This window comes from Balaenoptera acutorostrata, chromosome 7, assembly GCF_949987535.1.
Source record: "Balaenoptera acutorostrata chromosome 7, mBalAcu1.1, whole genome shotgun sequence".
NCBI classification, from domain to species: domain Eukaryota; kingdom Metazoa; phylum Chordata; class Mammalia; order Artiodactyla; family Balaenopteridae; genus Balaenoptera; species Balaenoptera acutorostrata.
Window position 1 is genome coordinate 44,632,052 of NC_080070.1, and position 24,683 is coordinate 44,656,734.

Sequence of the window (24,683 nt, forward strand, 5' to 3'; positions counted from 1 at the left end):
AAGGGAAGACATGTCCTGAATATATGGATGTATTTTTTCATTCACTGGACGGTATTGAATAGGCTTGACATTTTCCCAAAATGCATAAAACCTTGAAAGGTTTCAAGTTGCTGAGGTGAATTCAATGAAGCTCATGCTTTGGAAGATAATGGTTGCTTTATTCAGTGTGCTGGAACTGTGGGTTTCTGAAAAGAGGTATTTCCATAAGGACGCTATTTCCATCTGGGGCTACAACAGAGGCCAGGGTTAGAGAGGGAAAACTTCAGTAAAGGGGCTGGAAGGTGCTGCTGGGCAGGTGAAACCCCTTGGGAAATTTACTAATAAACAACCACATATTTCTTTGAATAGTTAATGGGAAGAAAACTCTGATTTGAGAAGAGAGAGAGAAAGGAGGAAAATGCAAAGGACGGTTATGATGTTCAACAGAAAACCCAGCAGAAGAAACAAGGGAGCAAATCAAACAGGAGTTGGAGACATCGAAACAAAGAACTGGGAGAGGTCCCTAAGAAATGGAGCAAGGTAAGAGCTATTGTCCCGCTAGGCTAGAATCTGGGTGGGAACCGTAAAAGCAAAGGAGCAAGCTTTGCAAGGGACATGTGGCTGTTTGGGAACTTGGCAGTTTTGGAGGATCTGGATTTTGTGTTCAGAAGATGGTAGGTGACCATGCCACACACGGGATGGTTCTCAAGATGCTCAGGTAAAGAGAAAGTCAACCTGCACACATACCTGAGGGCAGCTGCTGATGGGAACACACTGCTTCTTGCGACACTCTGTCTTGCCTTTCACACAAGCACAGATGGTGCAGTTGACAGAGGACCACATCTCTCCATCCTACAGGAGAGAGCACAGGATTCTGCTATCAGCTGGAGGCTGATGGGAGCTAATCCAGCAGGCTGGGATTTGTCTGTCAAGGAAAGCATTTCTTACCCTGAGTGATGGATGCCATCATTAGACTAAATTACTCTGAGGCGTTCATCTACATCTAACTGATTTGATAGAAAGATTAGATTGGAGGGTGTGTGTGTGTGTGTGTATGTGTGTGTGTGTGTGCATTTCCCCTCCAGGATATAAAAAGAATTCTCGTACATCTAACCAAGTCATATTTGCATCTTGCACCTCCTACTTTGTTTACTTAGCTTCACCCTGGGAGACGAACAAGAGTTTTCATACATGATGCAACCACAAGGGTCTAATTTTTCCATCTGATAGGATTGAAATGTTTGAGCTGTCCCAGATGCCAGCAGTTAATTGAGATGTCCGCAGGTGGTTAGTTTATTCCCAGATGTGACATGGCTCTGGCCCACACGGAGCATGAACATGCAAAGAACAGAGGCTAATTCATATGACTCCCACTGCCAGGCGGACACCTGACCAGCAAGCCGTCTGAAAATGTGGAGCCCAGACAGAAAACTCCAAGAGCCATTTGTCCCACGTCCCTGCCTGTCTGATACTCTCCTCGCAAAAAGCTGGGTAGCACTTTGGGACACATTTTCTAGCCCAGAAAGGGCTGTTTGAGAAATTTCTTTGACTCACTGGATTTATAATCGGCAATTGCCAAGTGCCCAGTCACAAAAACCCTGTACCTCTGGAGAACATGCAGGAATGTGCATCCTTGTTTGTGAGAAAAGAGATTACAGGCAAAGCAAGGATTCCTTTCTGGGCTTATGGATCTAAGCAGCAAATTTTATTACAAACAGGAAAACTAGCCCAGATCTTTGATGTTGACTATTTCTCTTTCTCTTCCTTCTCATTCTTTGAAGGTATTTTAAGGACTACCTACTCTCTAGTGCCTTTTATTTCTCTGAATGAGTCTGTCTCAAAGAGTATCTGACTACTGCAATTCTCTGAGTGCACATTTCTAGGACTCTGTAAATTACTTCAGGCCTCATCTACTTATATGAAGGGACCTTTCTGCGAGGAGCCTGGAAAGCACTTCGCACACAAAACTGTCATCAGAGTGAGCCTACTGCATCTGGATGCTCTGGAGACAGAGGAAGGCTTTGTGTGAAGTGGACACGTGAGTGGCTCTGGAAGCCTGGTGTAACCACAACACACACACACGACGGGCCTTCCCTTAAGCATGACACATCAGGGCTTCTTACAGATGCCGTAAGGATCAAGACCCTCCCTCCACCTCTGTAATAGGAAGTCTAGCTAGGTGCAGCAGGCCTGAGGTGCCTCTGTCTCTGACTTGATTCTGAGGGTCTCGATTCTCACGGTATCCTGAGATGATGCCTTCAGATACAGAAAGACTCCCTCCACCCCTGGGGAAAACAGACTAGATGGGAAGCACTTTGGACAAAGACAACAATCTTCATCCAGACGTTTAAATGGTGGCTGCACAACTTCCCACCCGGGCTATTAGAAAACGATGTAAAACATCCCTGAGATGGGCAGCAGACAGCGCTTCTAGCTGGGCTGGGGCAGAGCTCTCTCACCTTCACTCACCTGCTCTGCTGGCCACATACCCTGTGAACATCCTCGCCCGGACATCTTCCAAATGAGAAAATCTCTCTTCGAAAAAGTAATTTAAGTGGAAAAGTTCTAAAAGAATCAGGATCTTGGCAAGGAGCACTGAGCACCTCCGACTGCTGGAGATGCCCCTGGGCGTTTGGGCACCCGCAGCTGCACCATCCAGGGGACACCCTCAGCTCAGCCCCAGCCACTGGCCACCACATTTGGAAAGGGCAATAATGTTTTACAGGTTTAAAGTATTTTATAAAGCAAAAGTAAAGCCAAAGAAAAACATGTTTTCAAACAGTTGCTTCTCTGTCCCTGTGTGTCCTTGATTCTAAATACATATGTATATATAATATTGTAATATAAATAAGTACATTTATACACATACACACATGTATATACAAAAGATGGAATACTGCAATCTGCATTTTGTCAGGAGCTTTTTACAACTCAGTATCGTACAACAGTTCCCATGAGCTTGGCTCGTGACATACCCGGAAAATCTTGTTTCCAAACTTGCACACTTTGATGTCTTCCGGGGGCACTCGTAGAAGGCACTCCTCACAACAGGCCTCCTCGCCTTTGCTGCATCCACCAGGGTGGGAGCACTTCTTCTTACACACTACAGTAGAGTCCTGGGGGCCCAAAGGCAAACTGGAAATTAAAAACGATTTCCACCTCTACCAAACATCCTATCTCGCCTTCCTTTTTTTTAAATTTTTTTTTTTTTAAATATTTATTTATTTATTTATGGCTGTGTTGGGTCTTCGTTTCTGTGCGAGGGCTTTCTCTAGTTGTGGCAAGTGGGGACCACTCTTCATCGCGGTGTGCGGGCCTCTCACCATCGCGGCCTCTCTTATTGTGGAGCACAGGCTCCAGACGCGCAGGCTCAGTAATTGTGGCTCACGGGCCCAGCTGCTCCGTGGCATGTGGGATCTTCCCAGACCAGGGCTCGAACCCGTGTCCCCTGCATTGGCAGGCAGATTCTCAACCACTGCGCCACCAGGGAAGCCCCTACCTCGCCTTCCTTTAACAACCCACAACTAACTGCTTTAAAACATACCTTGAAGATACCGTATTTTAATTTGTTGCCATAAATCTTTCATTCACTTCAAAATGTTATTTGCTGACTTAGTATCTGGACCAGAAGAAGAAGCTATGAGCAGTGTGGCATATGCTCCCCACCTTCCAAGGGTTTATCATTTAATGCTCAAGAGACCGATGATTCTGCTCGAGCCAACGTGTGGCAAGAAGCCCTGGGTCACTGTGGGCCAACAAGCTTCCTTCTTTCTTCCTACCTTTTTCCTCTTTTGCAGCCTTCATTAACTGTGCTCCCTCTGTTCTCCTCCATGGCTTTATGACACCTTCTAGGAGTTTAGTGTAAAGGTTTAGCATATCTTTGATCAAAGACTAAAAATTTAGAGCTCATGTTCCACGTCAAGATGAAATTCCTTAGTGTGTTCTACATTCACAAAGGAACCAAACAAGCAGTTCCAAAGCTGGGCCTGGGTTCTAGGGCTCTTCCATAAACTGTGTGACCTTAAATGAGGCCACTTAAACTCTGAGGGTGACAAGTTTATATCTGTAAAGTAAAGGGGCATGGCTTGATTTCTAAAGAAGTAGCATTCTATGAACAAAATAGCCAAGTAAATTGTGCCTACTTATTCACTCAACAAAGCATGGAACAAAAGTTCAGAGCAACTTTAAAAAAGTAGATTTCTCCAGTTCCCCAGCCAACAAGCTGCAATTTCTGGAGTAGACTGTCAGGTGGAATGACTGTAAGAGCAAAACATTTATGTAACTTAGCAGAAGACAAGATGGAAGAAAGAAGTGTCCCAGGGTAGATCGGCAATGACCTCAAAGTGCTGAGTTAGTGTGAGCCAACAGCAGGGAAATGAGAGACTAAACCCCTCTCCAAGGCATAGACCCTATTAGTAAGCTTTGAGAGATGACTCCCTTCTGAGCATGGCATACAGAGAGGTTGTGTAAGTCAACAGATGTAACTTCTATAGCTTCTATGTTAATTCTATGACTTCAAGAGGCACTTCTGGTACCATCTACTATACTCCCACTAACTCATCCACTTAAAATTAATATGACAATGAGATGATCCTTCAAAAAAAAAAGGCATTTATTATTCTTTATTCTTAAGGTTCTAACCACATCATATAGTGAATAGAATGTAGAGTTGAACAAGACCAGGGTAGAATGCCAGTTCATTTATTAAGTGTGTTATCTTGTGCAAATCCATCTCCCTGAGCCTCGGATTCCTCATCTTCCAAATGGAGGTGATAATACCTACTTCTCAGGTTTACTGTGCCGTTTAAATGAAATATGCAAAGTACTTGGCACAGTACCTGGCACACAGAAATTATAAGTCAACTCATAAATTGGAAAAAAAACCCTTTGTCAAACTGTATGTCTTGATTTCAAGTTTGAAAAACAAGGGCACTCACTAGCTCTCGAATAATGCATACTTCATGGTAGATTTCTGAACTTTCATGAAGTACACACCCACCCCCCCACACACACACAAACACACACACAGTACCCATTAGATCATTGCCTGGCACTGGGTTAAGCAATGAGAATACAGAGATGGATGGATGTGCTTCTGTCTTCAAGGAACTCACAAAGAGGAGAGATAACCATGTGAACAAAGACTGCAGTATAATGTGGTAAACAGAACTAGTAAAGGTGTAGGGGTAGTAGAGAAGATGGAACAATTACCAATCTAGGTGGGTCGGGAAAGCCTCACTAAAGGAGGTGACACCTGAGATAGGCTGCTGTGGATGAAGAGGAGTTTGCTAATCAAATTTAAAGAAGATGAGGACACGGCAGGCAGAAGAATCCTTAAATTTGAAGGCATGGAGACCTGAAACCATACTGTGTTCAGAGAATTATTTCTTGTACCTGCCATGGTATTGGATGGGGATGCTGGAGAGGGAAGCTCTAAACAGATAAAAAACAATACTGATCATCCCAAATGATTGCAGCCTGATTCTTCAAGCATCCAATTTCCCAGAAATGACCGTGAATTCATACTCTGATAAAAACATCTTGAAGGAACGGTTACACTTCTTTTGAGTACTGGGACATATTGCCTAATCATCTCTCAAAGAATCTCTTAAAGAATGAGACCCAAGGGACTTCCCTGGTGGTGCAGTGGTTAAGAATCCACCTGCCAATACAGGGGACACAGGTTCGAGCCCTGGGCTGGGAAGATCCCACATGTCACGGAGCAACTAAGCCCGTGCGCCACAACTACTGAGCCTGTGCTCTACAGCCCGCGTGCCACAACTACTGAAGCCCACGTACCTAGAGCCCGTGCTCCGCAACAAGAGAAGCCACTGCAATGAGAAGCCCATGCACCGCAACGAAGAGTAGCCCCTGCTCGCTGTAACTAGAGAAAGCCCACGCACAGCAACGAAGACCCAAAAATAAATAAATAAATGAATTTATTAAAAAAAAAAATTTGTCTGCAAAAATAAAAAGACAAAAAATAGAATGAGACCCAAAATATTGCAAGCATAACTAATTTCCATTCCTGGGATGCCTGGCTTTCCTGTAATCAAGAGAACTGGAAATGTGATGTGTTTCATCAAAGGCTCAGTATCCCCAAGAGGAAGCTATAACGTGTGAAATTCCTGGAGAGAAAGAGAAGTCCTGAGGATGGAGGCCAAGGCGGAAGGAGTGGCTATATGTTTAGCACAGGATAATACAAACCACGGAAGAGAGGACGGAGCCTCAGGAAGGTATTCCCGGGCTTCAGAATTACTCACTGTTCAGTGCCAGGGAACAGAGAGTTCAGACCCTACTGGGCCACCTCCCTGAAGGAGTGCATGCTATTTAACAAAGCATGCCTCAAGTAATCAGGAACTTCTGAACTCTAATCCCAGCTACTGACTCATAGCTGACATTGAGAAAAGTTCCTCTTTCCCTCTATAGCCCTCTGGCTATTACAAACAAAACAGCAACTATCACCACCAAAATGTATTATTCTAAACTCGTGTCACATAGATGTTTGGGTTAACTCACTAATGAATGATCCTGAAGTCCTCCATATAAATGATTTTCTCGGTTTCAGAAATAAATCACCACATAAACATAGTCTAGAAACGTGTGATGTGTATCCCTTTAAATTTCTGAAGCTGTGGAATTCTTTCTTTACCAGTCACTAGACTTGTGGTTGCCTTTTGAGAAAAGTATACAATGACTCAAGTAAGAAATGGTACAACGAACAACACATAAATACTCTCTTCCCAAGCTACCAGGTTTATTTTTATGATAAACTGTGAATCCATGCCTTTCTTTTCTCTTGAATGTGATTAAAGCCATTTTTATTGCCAAGTGTATCAGAGAATTCATCTTGAATAATTAGAGCCAGAGAACATTGCCACGTGCATTTGTCTGATTTTTTAGAAAGTCCTTCAGGAAGGACAGCTGCTAAGAGTTTAATTCTCACCACCAGGAGCTAACTTATTGGTCCTGGGAAGATGACAGTGAGTTGTAATTTGGGTCTTATGTTTGAACATTCTTGTGACCTTGAAGTATGATTTTACTCGTAAAGTGACATCAATAATGCCTCCTTCCCACAAATAACACATTATCATCTTTGGCTATGTTAACACTAAAAACCAAAAATGCGATCAGTGTTGGACCACAGCCCCTCAGAACCACCTTACCCTGCAGGTACATGCAGTGCAGTTATCATAGAGAAAAGAGGATCCATTGTCATAAACATCACTGCGAAAGAGGCAGCTTCCAAACGGGAGGTCAAATACTTTCCTCTGACCTAGAGGGAAGCAATGGCATAGTGTTAGCAAGACAGAAGCCAGGTATGTCCCACTTCATCATCAGCAATTACATCACAGGATTGTTAAACATTCTCACAAGACCAGCTATTTCCAGCTATTTTGGTGCACAAAAACAGAGCCTTGGGTCAGATGTTCCCAGGTGATCCCCAGGAGTCATGACTTTAGAGAGTTTTTGCTAAAGAGACTTTAATTCCACACTGAATCCTTTAAGTTCAACAAATCTTTATTATGAGTTCATCATAGTGAAGCAGGATGACTAAGACATCCTATCCTGATAGAGCTCAGTCTACTGGGGAAATAAACCCACAAAAGATGATGTCAATACAGCAAGATGGTCAGCTCTGGAAAGAAGCCAATCTGGGAACTGTGGGGACAGGGAGGACAAAGAAGACTTCTTGGAGGATGTGATGCCTGAGCGGTATCTTAAAGAATAAATAAAATTATCCAGAAAGTGGGTATTGGCAGGGAAGAGGCAGGAGAAGTCAAGATATCCCAGGAAGGACTCGGATGAGCAAAAAGAACTAATGAGATAGCATCTCAGTTGAAGAAATGATAAGTCCATTGGCATAAAGGGTGACGCTAACTCAAAGAGCACATAGAGGCAGACTCCAAATCCCCCAGGGTCCAACCTTCCACAGGCATCACACCGCTTGTAGGTTTTCCTTGATGTGAGGATTTGATTGGTGACCCAAAGGACCAAAAAAGCAACCCCGAATAAAGGGTACAATCCAATATCCTCCTTTCTTTCAGTATTTGAGTCTCTACTCCCTGGATCACATAAAACATCCCTGAAATATTACTTCAATTAAGGACTAAGTTGAGAAGTCAAAGATTAATCATCACTCATCAGATTTATACCCACACTCTTCCTGTAAAAAGGTTAAAAGCAATCTCTATTTATTAGGAGGCCCAATGAAATGCTGAAATACCTATAAGCACATGCTAAATGCTATTCTCAGAATTAGAATTGCTCAAATCAGAGAGATATTTCTGTCTTTTAAGAATTGAAAATAGCTCAGCTTCAACTGAGTATTTTTTTCAAATTGTGATAACCTGGTTTGCCTTTTTCCTATCTTTTATAGATGGTTGGACTGGTGGATTGATACATCAGTAGACTGCTGAACAAAAAGACTCTTCAACGAGTTTATCCCCCTGAACAAATGTGACCAATGGCTTGAATTATCCCTCTAGAAAATGTAAATTTTACCTAAAAATATTGGTGTAAAGCTCTTAGCATGGAGCCTGGTACTCATTAAACACACCCAGTAAGTGGCAGATGATAAGTGTTATCATTATTAGAGGTGGTATAATTCAAATATGATCCTGGGTTGTGTCACCCTAAGAGGTGCACTGGGGGACTTCCCCAGCAGTCCAGTGGTTAAGACTCCACATTTCCACTGCAGGGAGCACGCACGGGTTCGATCCCTGGTCAGGGAAACTAAGATCCTGCATGCGGCTCAGCGCAGCCAAAAACAAATAAATAAATAAGAGGTGCACTGGGTACTCTGTGTACACAAACCTCTGATGAGGCTATCGTTGAAAATGAGAAAAGAGAGGAAAAGAATGTTGTCATACAAAAGGCAGAGGTATGTTGTGTGAATGAATCTTGGTCAAGGGAGAATTGAACAGTAAATCAGTGTCCAACAAGCCAAAAGTCTAATTAGTCTAAGATTTCAGCATCCAGTAAGCATCCCTGTGTTTCCTTTTTTGTCCTTTCTGTCTTCTGTTGTGTGGGTATGTTTCTTTTTACTTTCAAAAAACATACAATCTTACTTTAATTCCAAAGTCATCATGGCTCAAAATAAGATAAAACATTCAAAAGAACGGTTCAGAGACTCCATGCACAGCCTAATTTAAGCCATTTCCACATTGTTCTGCTGGGGCTTAGCCCAACTGTAAAAGGTCTCATTTGGAAGAATTATGACTTTCGAGTTTCCTAAGACTTGACGTTCCTTTTGTAGTCTGTCTTATGACCATGAACAGACAGAAAAATCTGCATTCAATACAACAGCCATTGTTCATGTGAGAAACCTCTGACTTGACTCAGCATATCCACGATACCAGCTTCAAAGCATTAATCAAGCCTACTTATCTTCAAGGCCAGGCCCCAAACGACACCTCCTCTGTGATGACTTTCCCACTTAGACAGGACACTGCTTCCACCATGACCCACAGCATGAGAATTTCAACGACAGTGAACTGGCTAATTCTATCCCAGGGGCACAAGAACACGCTGGCAACCCAAGAAGCACACAAATCAGTGGAAATGCCTTTAGTCAGCCATGTCTAAACAATTCTGCTTTGTTCTTAGAATACCTTTGTATTTACTTTAAAAGTAGGGGTGTGTGTGTTGTGTGTGTGTGTGTGTGTGTGTGTGTGTGTGTATACACAGCAGGAAGGCAAACATTGTTAGATGAAGAATTAGCAGCAGAATCCTCCAAAGAGGAGAGATCTGCCTTAGTTTAACAAGATACTTTTATTTGCCAATTTGGTTGTAGAAAGATAAGGCTTCAAGGTATGGCCATGATAAGCTGGGAAGGAGGAAAATAAATCAGCAGATGTTTTGGAATTGGGGAAAGCAAGCTATAAAAGAAAAGACAGATATTCAAGGAAAAAGTGTGGACAGTAAGGAAAGGAGACTAGAGCCCAAACAAAAGAGGCAAGCAGTGAAATTTTCCTGAAGGCAAAATAGCTAAGACCTTTTAAGAACAAAGGAAGCTTAATAGTTCATTTCATGTTATTCACTGCGCTTCCCTGAAAAGTAATCACCCCCAGTGACGGTAAACCTTCAGTGAAATCTGCTACGCAAGCCTTGACTCAACAGAATGATAGAATGTGAAAAGACTAGAGAGGGGCTGTCCCTAAAAGGACAAAATGATGTTGAAGAAGAAGAAGGAGAAGGAAAAGGAGGAGGGAAGGGGGAGGGGGAGGAAAAGGAGGAGGAGGAGGAGAGAATAGAGGAAAGAGAAAGGGAACAAAGAGAGAGAAAACAGCAGAAGCAGAAACACAAAGCCAGTGGTGACTAGAGAAAATATAAGCCATCCCCCAAGGATCCCTGGAGATTCTGGAGGGGATGCTGGATATTCTATTGTATTCATGTGATGGATCAAGCTACTTTTATTTGAATCTTAAAGAGTCTGACCTCAACTAACTCAAGGACCTAAGGATCACATGGAGGAAGCTGATATAAAGATTAAACAAAAGCCAAAGAGTCTCATGGTCTAGAGACTCTCCATCATGGGTTGTCTCCTTTCAGTTGGTAACATTCGTGCTGCTCTCCATGTCCCCAGGGAAGCTGAGTGGCAGCAGGTTAAAGTAACTGTGGGCTCAAGAATCACAGAGACTCATGTTCAGGTGTCAACTTCATAGCTCACTAGCTGTGCTACCTCCTAGGAATCTACTTCCTTCTCAGTACAATAAAACTAAGAATGGCACCTATATTACACATCAGAATTCTATACTTAGCACCTGTATGTCACAGCCTCTTGAGAAAATTAAATGAGAAAAAGTATATACAGTGTTTTCACATGGTGCCTAGCACATAGTAATTGCTCAAAAAGAAATAGCTAATCCTCCTTTTTTATTGACTATTATTCATTATTCCCTCCCAAACCTCTCGTTTTGGGCATGCTATCCTCCTGCTTGTTTTTGCCTCTAAAAGTATTGGGTTGGCCAAAAAGTTCCTTCGGTTTTAAAGTAAAAATAAAAGACACATTTTTCATTTTCACCAAGAACTTTATTGAACAACGTATTCACCGTTTTGTTCCACTACCTTCTGCCATTTTTCAGGCAACTTCATAATTCCATCTTCCCAAAACTTTTTATCTTTTTGAGCAAAGAACTGTTCCAGGTGTCTTCCAGGGAGCTGAAATTTTTTCCATTAAGGTAATTTTGTAAAGACTGAAATAAATGGAAATCTGAAGATGCAATGTCTGGTGAATACAGTGGATGAATCAGAACTTCCCAGCCAAGCTGTAACAGTTTTTGCCTGGTCATCAAAGAAACATGCGGTCTTGCATTATCCTGATGGAAGATTATGCGTTTTCTGTTGACTAATTCCAGACGTTTTTCGCCGAGTGCTGCTTTCAGTTGGTCTAACTGGGAGTAGTACTTGTTGGAATTAACCGTTGGGTTTTGCGGAAGGAGCTCATAATAGAGCACCCCTTTCCAATCTCACCATATACATAACCTTCATCACCTTCTTTGGATGAAAACCAGCCTTTGGTGTGGTTGGTGGTGGTTCATTTCGCTTGCCCCATGATCTCTTCCATCCCACATTATTGTACAGTATCCACTTTTCATTGCCCGTCACAATTTGTTTTAAAAATGGAACATTTTCGTTACATTTAAGTAGAGAATCGCGTGCGGAAATACAGTCAAGAAGGTTTTTTTCGCCTACCTTATGTGGAACCCAAACATTAAAGCGATGAACATAACCAAGCTGGTGCAAATGATTTTCAGCGCTTGATTTGGATATTTTGAGTATGTCCTCTACCTCCCGCATGGTATAACATTGATTGTTCTCAATTTCTCAGTTTGATCGCTATCAACTTCAACTGGTCTACCCTACTGTGGAGCGTCGTCCAGCAAGACATCTCCAGCACAAAACTTCGCAAACCACTTTTGACATGTTCATGTTACAGCACTTTCTCCATACACTGCACAAATCTTTTTTTGCGTTTCAGTTGTGTTTTTACCTTTTTTGAAATAATAAAGCATAATATGCCAAAAATGTTGCTTTTTTCTTCCATCTTCAATATTAAAATGGCTATACAAAAATTCACCAGTTTTGATAAGGTTTTTTTTTTTAATGCACGCTGATAATGACAGCTGTCACAATACAATCTAACAAAATTTTTCGAATGAAGTTAAAGACAACTAAGCACTACTAGAGCCATCATATGGAAAAAACCAAACGAACTTTTTGGCCAACCCAATTACACTATATTCCTCCATGTGTGTTTACTTTAAAATACATTCCTACTAAGTGTCAGATGCCCAATTAAAGATTGTTTCCCAATACTGTTCTCCCCACAAAAATATATTCCTACTAATCATATGTCCAATTAAAGATGGTTTCTTCAATACTGTTCTCCCCACAAGGGGCTATTATCCCAGGTTGTCTAGTGTACCGGGTTTACAGATACATGGGAAGACAAGAGAAAAGAAAGCTCTGTGGAGGCCCAGAAGAGAGACAAACCCTGGACACACCTTACACTCGGGTAATCAGAAGAAGGCATTGTCTCTAAGAAGCCACGAAATAGCACAATTTGAGGACCTCAAGATAACAAAGTGGATGACGACTCTCAGCAGAAACTCCAAGAATAGATTACATTGTTCTTTGACCTGAAAACAGTCACTCACCCAAACATTTGGGGCAGCACTGTCCTGGGGGAATGTGGCTAAGGTGCTGAGGACAGGAGAGAATGGGACAGACTTCTCTCACGCACTGTGTCCTGCCTCCCTGAAGAAAAGAGAAAGAGAAAAAAGCACATTTAGAAAAGTACTTGCATATATATATTGTCTAACCATGATATCTGGAACAAACCTAGGCCTTTCCTGGTGCTGGGTCGCTGGGGTGACTGCTCAGATCTGTGCAATTGTCCCCAGGCATCCTTTGATCTTCCCTGTAAGCGCCATGAATGATACCCGTGAGAAGACCGACCACCCCTAAAGAGATGGCTACAGCATCACCTCTCCCCAGTCACCACCACCTTTCTTTATCTTCTTCCCTCTTAAGACCAGCCAACCATCTCAGTTTGCCTGAGATTTGAGGCTTTCAATACTAAAACCAGGGAAGTCTCGGGCAAACCCAAACAAGTTGGGCTCTCTTTCCAAGCCCAATGCAACAAAGCAACTATTGGGGTTTTACTGAGATGTGTCCTCTTCTGTCCTGCTGACAGCTTCCTCCATGAAGGCTTCCCTTTTGGCCACACCTTAAAGGTGTTGCTAGAGTGGCTCAGCAAGGCTTGGATTTGGGGAAGGTAGCCAATCTGCTGAAAACGGATATATGAAATATATGAAAACCAATGTTCGGAAGAACCATTCCACTGAAGTCGCCCAGATAACCAAACCTGTTTTGATTAAGTAAGTATAAGGTTTATAATTATCGATATTAGAAGGACTGGCAGAGCTTCAACAGCCTTGGAAGATGTTCTAGAGCCTTCAAATCTTTCCCTGCCCCTCATCCTTGACCCTTTCTGTCCTCCAGCATCTATCACCTCTGACACCCATTCCTTTCTTCTCTTCCTCAGCATCCCTCCTTCTCTGCCCGTCAGCATCTCTCGCCTCTCCAGGATGTCAAGATGAGCATACCAACTCCCCCTTCCCTATCCCTCAGCAGGGACGCCTGTTTTTCCAGCCTCAGCAACTTGTAACTGAATCTTCAGAAAGCTGGAGCAGAAAAAAAAAAAAGTGCTTTCCAGTCAATTTACATCCAATAACTTTGCAAGGCTCATGTGAAAACTATCCTGTGCAATATGAATTGCTATCAAATTTGGGAATAATTAAGGTTTTTTTCTTTAGAAAAATCAGTAAATTTGGTAGATAGATCACTAGGCAAATGGAATTTCAATGAATTGGCTTCTGTAGGATTTGAGCTAGAAACCAAACTAGTAGACCCTAAAAAGTACCCATTGTCTCAAGCCTGGAATTTTTATCTCGAGAGACCTCAGGAAATGAGGAGCTCACGCTTCAAAGAGTCCTGGGCCTCGCAAGGGAAAGATTCTCTCGTGGCGTTTCCTCACACCTTCTCCAGCACTTTCTGTATTAACACCAGACATTAGCCGTCTGGATCCTTCCCATTCTAGCATGCTACTGTCGTCTGTTGTTTCTGCTTTCCCTTCCTGTTCCTGCCATTTTCATTATGACAGTTTATTTTTTGGTAGGAATGGATGAAAAGGGTAGGGCACGTTATGTCTTTTTAAATATTTATTATTTTTAAGCCACTTTAATGTTGGCTTCTTCCCCAAACCAATAGAAAACACACGAAAATACCACAAAAAGCTCTTCTGTTGTTTTTACATTATTTCCAGATCAGCAAGAACTGCTAAAAATCTCCTAGGAATCCCTGGCTGTTCTCAGTGAGGTTCCTCACTCAACTCTGCATAATCCTGAAGTCTGGTCTTTCACCAGACTTCAGAGGTGCATAACCTGAGTCTAGGTCATACTGTGAGGTCTGCCCCAGCTTATATATAAACCACAAAAGTCAAATCTAGAGGGAGGACAGAATGCTCTCTTTAGCTTTTAATTTCAAAGAAGTTCATCTGCCAGCAACTTCCTAAAATCATGAGGCCTCAGGCCACACGAGGTTGCCTGGGTGTCAGCTTCTCTTAGGTGCACAGAGAACGTATTCTTTTCATGGATATTCTCTGTTCTTGTTGGATAAGCATCTATTTCAAGCATATTTTAAAATTAAAATTTAAGAAAAATATTGCATAACTGCATAGCCGTTAACTTGTCCAACACACTGGAAAGCTGGCCAAAGACTGTGTGTACTCCAGTAATTTTCCTTACAATAAGGTCAAAGAGCGAATTTTGCATACATAATACAACTGCAGTTTGTGTTTCCCAAGAGTCTGTTAAAGTAACTTGAACTCCAATCTGGGTTTGCTGGTTTGGTCAGGTTTTATTTTGTTTGGGTTGCAGTATTGTAGCATAGCCCAAGTCCCAAGGCTGCATTCCAATTAATACCTCCAAGGAAAGTCCCAGGCCCTTTCGGCTCACAACCTGCTTCTGTGATTTCAACTCAGCAGGGACTCTGGTTAAACTATAAGCCGGGGTTCTGCTGTAAACTAAGAAAGTTAAAAGAGCAGAAATAAATATTTCTGGTTCTAAAAATGTACTAATTCCTATTGTAACCGCACTAACTCAGGCTCTATCAGATTATCGCCATCGCTTTCTAATTGGCTTCCCTGCCTCAACTCTCTTGCACTAAACCATCCTGGGAGGTTCAATATCTCCAAGACTCCTTTCCAGCATCCAATCATTGTTTCATTCTTTGATCGAAGATTTATTCAAGGTCTACCATATGTTGGGGATACAGCAGTGAATATAACATACAAAAATCATTCTTTATGGAGCGTGCCCCCATGCTAAGGTGAGGATGACTTACCACTGCATTCAGGATGGAAGTTCAGCCCACTTAAGCTAAAAGTCAATGTAGAAGTGAGTATGTGTGTGTAGAATCCTTTTTCTCCTGACACAGAGCCCATCTACATTCCTCAGACTCCCTTGCAGCTAGGGGTGGTCAATGGGAGGTAGATGGAAATAATGTAGAACACTTCCAGGCCTGACTCATAAAAATCTTTCCCGTTCAAAGCACCATGCTCTCACTTTCTCTCCCTACTGGAAGGAGAGCCAGCGGAGTGGTGGGAACAGCAAGAACCTTGCAACAAAGTGAAAGAGCCTGCTTCTCTGAGTCACCATATGGAAATCTACCCACTAAACACGTGCAAGGAACTGTTAAATGAGCAAGAAATAAATTTTATTGCATTAAAACACGCAGATGCATTAGTTCTTTGTTACTGCAGTTAGGCTACTTTGTCAAGATACCCCATAATCTTCTCTCCCATCTCCTTTCCTCCCAACACCAACATAGAGAGAGGGTTCCTGTGTATCTTGTTTCTTTCCTGTCCCCAAGCACATCTTCTGCCTTCTATCTTCTTTCTACATGCCTCTTTCCCTCTCTCCCCCCATCATTAACCCCTATGGAAATCGGGCTTCACTCAAGGTCTATTTCACACCTCTTCTCATCTGTGAAGTCTTCTAGATGCCTTCATTTCCCAGTAACCTCCTCCATCTTCCCATACCTCTTCTTTTCTCATCTGTACTCCTGTATTTTTGACACATACATAAACGTTTAACCCTGAGAGACAACATTGGTTTTGCCTCTAAGCTAGACTATGGTATCGGCAGGAACCAGTCCTTTGAGCCTAATATCCTTCAAGAGAGTAATGGGCTCAAGGAAGCATCTCAGTAAAACTTCGTTGAATGAAAGGAAGAGCCGCCACACAGAATGAGCTCCAGAATCCAGATGAATTTTTCAGAGCACTTTAACTACAGGGTGCTGATCAGATGGCAGAGTTCAGGGCTATCTGCATCCCCTTACCTTTGTATCTCCTTGGGTTTTGAATATTTTGGGTACCAATTAAATGTTGGTGCTGATACTTCAAAAAGCAACACTCAACTTCAATTTGTAAAGCTGGTAGGATTCCTAGTATCCCATGTATTTTTGTCAAATGTTTGAAAATTTCTAAATGGTTAAAATGCATAGGGACTAATGACTCTATTCCCATCTGGTCAACAAGAAAAGGCAAGCTAGGAACTTCCACTGTACTAGTGAGTTACAATTTTCACCATTTGCCATTCCTTGAGAAGGCAAGTTTGTCTTTAGAAGTGGTCCTTTGTTCTAATTACATATGTGAGTGCTTCTCCAAAAGTAGCTGTTTTTAAAAGAAAGACATAAAACTTGTTCCAGGTCTATTTTCTTATTTTTGTTTTAGCTGATTTAGTCAAGAACACAATTGCTCTGTGTCAAAGTTTACCCTAGAGCAAGAGTTCTGTTGCGTAAGAAAAAAAAAAAAATCTTCCTGAATATAGTGATGAGAGCAAGATGATAAAACCACAGCCATGTGCATGCAGGATGCTTCTCCCACCCCTGAGGGCTGCTGAGAATTGGGGGCTGGAAACCTTTCTGTAGCATGTGACATGGCACTCATCCCTTGACCGGGAAACAGAGTGTGGGCCCCTAATGGGAGGCGGGGGAAAGCACAGCAGTGCATTGCTAACCGGTTACAACCAATCAGCTACACTCAACCACATTCTGGAACAGTTTTTTTCCCAATGTGCAATTGCTTGAAGCAAATGGACTTCTCCATTGATTCTAGATAAACATGGGGAAAACGGGAGAGAAAAACTGGAGGGGTTAGTGTAGGGGAGAAATACATCTTGGGTACAAAGAGTTCATGTGTGACCCATAACTCTTACATCATAATAGCCAGTGGTATAAAGGTGACTTGTGAGCAGAGCACCAACTCTGAATTACAAGTTAGGTCAAAAATCTTTCCCCAAAGAAGTGGATGTCCTTATCCATGCCTCTCTTCAACCTGGAAATTTATTTTGGTAACGTTGTGGAGCATGACAATTACTCCAGGGGTAAAGGACTTGGTATCTGGCTTCCCCTGTTCTTGGCCAGTGCAGAACAGGAAATCCAAGCAGAAGAGAGGCAGCAGGAGAGCTGTGAGGCTGAGGGAGCAGAAGTAGAGTGGACAAAGGCAGAGATGTCACCTGCAAATTATAGTGGGTGATAAGCCCACTACAATGGGAGAGAGAGAGAGAGAGAAAGGTATATATAGATATACACACACTACATAGGCATATATGTATACACCACAGGGCATAATAATTTGTGTGGGAGGTTGTGAGACTTACCCACTAGACTATGGCTTTTCAACTTTGGCATTATTGATGTTTTGAGTCAGATAAGTCTTTGTTTCAGGAGGCCATTGTGTGCATCGTAGGATGTTTAGCAACATCCTGGCCTCTATTCACTAGATGCCAGTATCTCCCTTCATCCCTTGGTTGTTATAAACAGGAACGTCTCCAGACACTGCCAAATGTCCCTGGGGGACGAAATCAATTCCAGTTGAGAACCACTGCACTAGACCAATGTTTTCGCAAGCCACAGTCCAGGAATCTGCATTTTTAATAACTTTCCCAGCTGAGTTGGATGCTGCCGTCCAAGGCACTGCATTTTGCAAATGCCTCACTAACAGGAGCTTCCAGCGAGCAGGGATTAAGGCTTATTTCTCTTGTGAGTTTCTCCAGCAGCTAGTGCACATCATAGCTTGTAACATGTGATCAAGACGTGTTCTGAATGATGGAGAACATTTCTCAGGTGGAGGAGTTCTCTCTGAGAGACGAATCGGGCCCCATTTCACCTCTCTGGTAGCTGAAGGCTACTTTTATTCAGGCTTGTGGAGGAAGAAGGCAGGAGGGAAGGAATGGGTGACTGCGATGGATGGGGTTGAATTGTGCTTCTCCAAGGCATCTGTGCTGAGTCCGACTCAGCCTTTATCATCACCATCTGTGCGGATCCTGGAGACGTTCTACCCCGAGAAGCTGAACATTATGCTATGCATGGGTTTTTGTTTCCAAGTCATAAAACAAAACTCAACTTCAATTCTACACAGAGAGTCAAGGATATGTCAGCAAAGCTTGGCCAAGATATTTATTTGGTCCCATGAAAATCTTGTGCAAACAATGACCCCTGAGAAGTGCCCACAGGGCTGATAAAAACAAAAACCTTTTTCTTTCTTCACAGTCAGAAAATCAAGATCTGCTTTAAGAATCAGCCTGCGCCAAATTCCTTTTATTTTTCCTATCAATTAATGTTTCTAAATCCAATGGTATTGTTGTTCATATTGTTGTTTTGGTTTCCTATTGCTGCTGCAACAAATTACCACACAGACTTAGTGACTTAAAACAGCACACATTTATAATCTCACAATTCTGGAGGTCAGAAGTCTGAAATCAGTTTCACTGGGCGGGCTTCCCTGGTGGCACAGTGGTTGAGAATCTGCCTGCCAATGCAGGGGACACGGGTTCGAGCCTTGGTCTGGGAAGATCCCACATGCCGCGGAGCGACTAGGCCCATGAGCCACAATTGCTGAGCCTGCGCGTCTGGAGCCTGTGCTCCGCAACAAGAGAGGCTGCGATAGTGAGAGGCCCACGCACCGCGATGAAGAGTGGCCCCCGCTTGCCACAACTAGAGAAAGCCCTCGCACAGAAACGAAGACCCAACACAGCCATAAATAAATAAATAAATAAATAATTAAAAAAAAAATTTCACTGGGCTAAAATCAAAGCGTTGGCAGGGCTGCATTCCGTCTATAGACTCTAGGGAAGAATCTGTTTCCTCGTGTCTTCTGGCTTCTAGGCGCTGCCTGCCGTCCTTGGCTCATGGCCTCCTTTCTCCGTCACCAAAGGCGTCAGTGTAGTGTCTTCAAATCTCTCTCTGACCCTGGCCCTTGTTTGCATTACCACATCTCCTCTGACTCTGACCCTCCTGCTTCCCCCTTTTATAAGGAGGCCTGTAAAAAGGGCCCATCCAGATAATCCAGGATAATCTCCCCATCTCAAAATTCTTAACTTAATCATATCTGCAAAATCCCTTTTGCCATATAATGTGACAGTCACAGGTTTGGGGGATTAGGATGTGGACATCTTGGCAGTCAGGGAGCCATTATTCTGCCTAACAAAATTATTATTAAAGAAATGACATTTAATTTCACTGTACAGTCCCAGATGTAATATTTCAGGTCTAATGTCATTACAACACACTATAATAACCTGTTCTATCAGCCTTGCCCTCACTGAACAAGCCAGTTTTTCCCATGTTTTTCAGAAAGAAAAAGATAGCCAGGAATCTCAATTTAAACCTCGGTCATATGATTGCTGGACTGAACAAGTTCATCACTTCCTGTTTGTTCTTCTTCCTATGCGCATCTCTAGTTATTTCATTCTACCTTTCAGAAGGTGACATTCAATCCAGACAATTTGATTTTCTCACCTTATTCACTCTCTCCTTATTGTCACAGGCCGCGATCGTAAGTGCTGCTGGACATCTTCAGGAGCAACTTTTTGGGTGTTAAGGAGGGAGGAAACCCACCCTGTTTGCCAACAGGTCTCTTCAGGGCCCTTAAATTGAAGTTCCCACCAAATTGTATGACATGTCACCCTCTGGCCCATGCCAGTGAGCCCTGCAGGAACTTGAGTGTCCTCTGATGGCCAGACAGATGACTCCCAGAGAGCTTGACTGTGTTCATCCTATTCAGAGATACTTGCAGGGAATTACAGAGATACCCCTGCATGGCCTCGGCTGGGCGGGGGTGGCGGGTCGTGCGGTACCACAGCCAGGCCTCCCCTGCTGCCAGCTCAAGGCTTATTTTCAGTAGCTGCCCAGGTGAGCAGGCCCAGCCCAGCTGTGGAGACAGCAGTGGACTTCAAGTGCCCACGGAGGCAGAGTCAAAGGTCATAATTTTGCGAAATAAATATTAGAGTCATAAATAAATAGGTGACGTAAATGTGTTTATTATTTCTTCACTAACACCGTTTTCAAAGGGGGTTTCCGTTTTGTGTTTGCTTAAGCCTCATATTTAAAGGTAAAATTCATGTCTTCCTCTTTGAGTCCTTGCTCTTAGCTCTTTCTTGTCACTTAGATGAATGGCAGGGCTTTGTTTGTTTTGTTTGTTTGTTTGTTTTTAATGTTTCTGCATTGAAAAAGAAAATTTCAAACTTCTTCCTCTTCCCTAAACGCAGCTTTCCACGCAGGCAGACACACAAATCACTGATAAGACTGGGATACTGTTAGAGGCAAATTCCAACTGGTTGGGGGTTTCCACAAATATTTTACTCCTTTCTTTGTCGATTATAGAAGCAGGAAGATAAGACCACCCTAGAGGACTGAGATCTCTGAGCAAATGCCCTGAAACACGAGGGATAAGGAAAGAAAGCCCTGGGAATTAGAGCAGATTTGCCAGCCGTGGTTCGTTTGGTGTCTGCAGGTAGGTACTGAAGGCTGAGGGACAGTTGGAGCAGAAGTGATCTGCCCTGAAGGATGTGATGCCTCTTTCCAGGGCTCAGTGAGCAAAGAGGTAGGACTTGCTGATAAGGGCCCTGAGAATCTGGCCCTGCCTTACTGGCAAGCATGGGGGTTCCCTCTCTGAAACAATCAATAAATAAACAAACAAATCCACAGGAGAACACCCTCCTGATGTTTCAGATTCCCAGAGACCTCCCAGACCACCCCGGTAGGACATTTCTCAACTGTCGTCCAAAGGAAAAAAAAAACAGCAAAAGAAAGAAAGAAAGAAAACGAGCCCTTTTCCTTTTCTTGCCATTTTAATCAAAGTTCAACCTTTCATCATCGTGTAAGTAGTCAAAGCTGTTACAAGCCTACTGCTGACACATCAAACGCTTTATCTACAGTCTGGCCCTATTCCAGGGAGATGAAAAGCACGATCATTCAGAACTCACACCTCCTGTGAGTTATGAGCCATTCCTGAAAGGAAGGAAATAACACCATTGTGCAGGAGAAAGGGCATTTTTCATGTTCGCCAGGCTGTCTACACCGCACCAAAGCTGGATGTGCACTAAGGAGGAAGCCACACGAAAGCCTTTGATGGACGCAAGCGTCTCTAGAAATACTGACCCACAGACAGAAACCCAAGCATTGCTGATGGACTGCTCCTCTAAAACCTTTCTGTTGACCTTTAAGTTTTGGCCACCAGAAATACTTTATGGATACCACATGCTTCGTATATTGTTTTATTTTGTTTCCACAGTCTTTCGTTTGGATTTCGGCATCATTTGCCCAAACTGGGTTGAGAGTTCACTGAGGGCAGAAGGTATGTTCATCTTTCTTCTGTCTTTCTCAAGTACTTCTGTCTTTCTCAAGTACTTTTGTCTTCCCAGCGCCACAGCGAGACCACAGTAACGTCAGAAGTGTTTGGTTTTCAGTTAAACACCTACTTGTTGGGTTGACAGTTAAAACTGGAATAACTCAAAAACGTTTGTGCTCCAGTAATGTTTCCTAAGGCCCAAAAATATCTGTTGCCTTGAAATAAACTAATCTTAATTAAGATAAATCTGGATCCCCTTATTGTACTGACAAAATGAGACTTAGAAGTCTTTGAGATATTTCATAAATATAGTATGACTGAACACACTACAAAAAAATAAGATTACATTTAAACTTTGTTTTAATTTCTGAATAGCAATTGTTGAGGCACAGCATTTTGGCTTTTGTTCATCCATGCAACACACATTTGAGTTTCTGTAATGTTAGACACTGTGGTCTTTAAATGAAAATTTTCAGAATCTCCATTCAATATGCATTACTATGTGCAGTTCTCTACTTTGTATCGAGTGACAATTCCCTAAAATTCTAACAAAATCTAAAATGCCATGAGTACAATAATCATGGAGTCCAATAAACACTCTGGCCTCCATCAGGGGACACTGTCCAGGGAGACTAGAGGTTCCTGGAACTATTCATTCAAACTAGTGGTGCCCCCCGGGTACTGGTCTTGTCAACCAATTCTAAGTTTGTGTTTTGAGACAATCAGGCTGTAACTCAATCTTGGCAAGCTTTGGGGATAACAGTAATCTAGGCCCAATATGATCAAAGGAAAAGAAGCGTACAAGCTGTTGGAAACAGCTGTGGTGGAGGGCTCCCAGCTCGTGTTCTGACATGTTTGCACAAGTCCAGTGAAAGAGAGAGGTTCACCTGTTTGTCTTCTTGTGAGAGCAAACCCCATCTTAAGGGAGGAAGAGATGCAGCACAACAGAATCCCCTAGTTACTGAGCCTAGTTACAGAAGGAAGGTATTACTGTCAACACAGCTTGGCATCTGTCACTCAAGTCATCCCAAGTCCACTGCCATGGATATCCATGTTGGTCCTGGGGAAGAAAGATGCTGAAAGTAAAGCCTAAAAGAACTGTGAAATATTCAAATACAGGCCCACTGATTTGGGATTCCTATAATTGAGTAAAACACACAAAAAGGAAAATGGAATTGGTCCTTCTTTCCCACTTCCCCTCCACACTGCTTGTCATTGGAGGCCTCCAGGATATTAGTGGTATTGTGCAATCCAAGAGGGGGTAAGCAGTATCTATGCCAGGCTGAGAATCAAAGTGCCTGGAAAAATGGTGGCAATGCCAAACGGAGGGGACAACGGCAGACAGACGTGGGAGAAGATGGAATCTTGTCCAGCACAGAAAAGAGATATTTCCTCTATTACTTTCTAGGAAGGCTGGCCATCTTCCTAGAAAGATGATCAGTGTGGGCAATATCTAGTATAAAATAGCACCTATAGACAAAGCATAGGTATATTATCTGGCAAATGGACTCACGTATTGGCCAGGCAGAAAGAGGAAGTGTTTGGCCTCTTGTAGAAACAATGAGTGATGTTAAATCGAGCTTCTCCTGGAATAATCTTAGGCGACGTTCAGAAGCATTGTCTTGTAGTCCTGGCCAGAACATGCTTCAGAGAAGCCGGAAGAGAGTAGGTACCTCAGAGAGGCAGCAGCTGGGTGAACAGTTTACCAGGTCATGTATGAGGTCTGAGTGGACGGCGGCTCTATAACAACACAACAATATGCCTAGCAACCCCCGAGGTTTTTATCTCAGAAGGATGAAGAACAATAGATGGGACAGGTCAAATCCTTAACCCTAGTAAAAGGAATGAAAAAAAAGTTCTACCTGAGCAACACAATTAGTACCTTATTTCAGAAAATGATACAGAAAAGACAGCAGTTCAGGCAATAGCTAGGACAGAAGTTCAGGGGCTTGCTGGAACTACCCTAAATGCTTCAATGAAAACCAAGGACAGTTTCCATGGTTCCTATGAAGCTAACGGCAGAAGAGTGGAAGGCCACCTTTGATTGGAAATCAGGGGAAGGCCGATCCACTTAAAATACCTGTCAGGACTTTAGTGGTGAGTGGACCAGAGACAAGCAACTCAGAACACACACAGGGGCTCTCTTTAAAGACCAGTACTGAAGAGGAATATTTGAGGGGTAAATGTCCAAGACTCAGGGAGGCAGTGTTTCAGAAATACCAACCACTTTCGGGACTTCCTTGGTGGCGCAGTAATTAAGAGTCCGCCTGCCGGTGCCGGAAACACGGGTTCGAGCCATGGTCCAGGAGGATCCCACGTGCTGCGGAGCAACTAGGCCCGTGAGCCACAACTGCTGAGCCTGCGCTCTGGAGCCTGCAAGCCACAACTACTGGGCCGTGTGCCACAACTACTGAAGCCCACGTGCCTAGAGCCAGTGCTCCACAACGGGAGAGGCCACCACAGTGGGAAGCCCGTGCACCGCAATGAGGAGTGGCCCCTGCTCGCCGCAACTAGAGGGGGCCCGCAAGCAGCAACGAAGACCCACGCAGCCAAAAATAAAATTTTAAAAATAATAATTAAAAAAAAAAAAAAGAAATACCCACCATTTTATTATACCAGGTCAACTAGAGGATGATGGCAGTGTCTTGAAAACAAGCAGATTAAGTGAAAGTTTACATACTGAAGGTGGAACGTCCAGCCCTTTTTTGACCAGGAAATCCAGAGGGTCACTTTTTAAATTGACCTATGCTATGTATAAAGAGCTTCATCAACTACTAAAGTTTGGATGCCAAGGTCAGAGAACTGATATAAACAAGTAGCTCAAACTATATGACCAACTCATGATCAGAACATTCCTAGTTCAGATTGGATGAATACATTTTTAATCTGAAGAGTGTCTGGCATATTCTCAAGTGTGTAGATTATAGATAATGCCCTTGCAGTGAAGGATTTCTCTTAATTTTTAGATAAGATATAAAATTTTATGTGTTCTAAGTAACTATCT

At 42.9% G+C, this 24,683-nt stretch overlaps 1 protein-coding gene across 4 annotated transcripts in view; it reads right to left on the bottom strand.

Moving 5' to 3' along the window:
• Window positions 1–24,683, bottom strand: part of BMPER (BMP binding endothelial regulator) — a 378,272-nt gene that overhangs the window by 105,166 nt on the left and 248,423 nt on the right. For all 4 annotated transcript variants that reach the window (XM_057550081.1, XM_007175215.2, XM_057550080.1 and 1 more), the window contains 4 exons: window positions 12,642–12,741; window positions 7,146–7,255; window positions 2,955–3,095; window positions 727–831 (listed from right to left, as the gene is read on the bottom strand). In XM_057550081.1, the coding sequence (XP_057406064.1) occupies window positions 727–831; window positions 2,955–3,095; window positions 7,146–7,255; window positions 12,642–12,741 (456 nt within the window). The remainder of the gene's footprint in view (window positions 1–726; window positions 832–2,954; window positions 3,096–7,145; window positions 7,256–12,641; window positions 12,742–24,683) is intronic.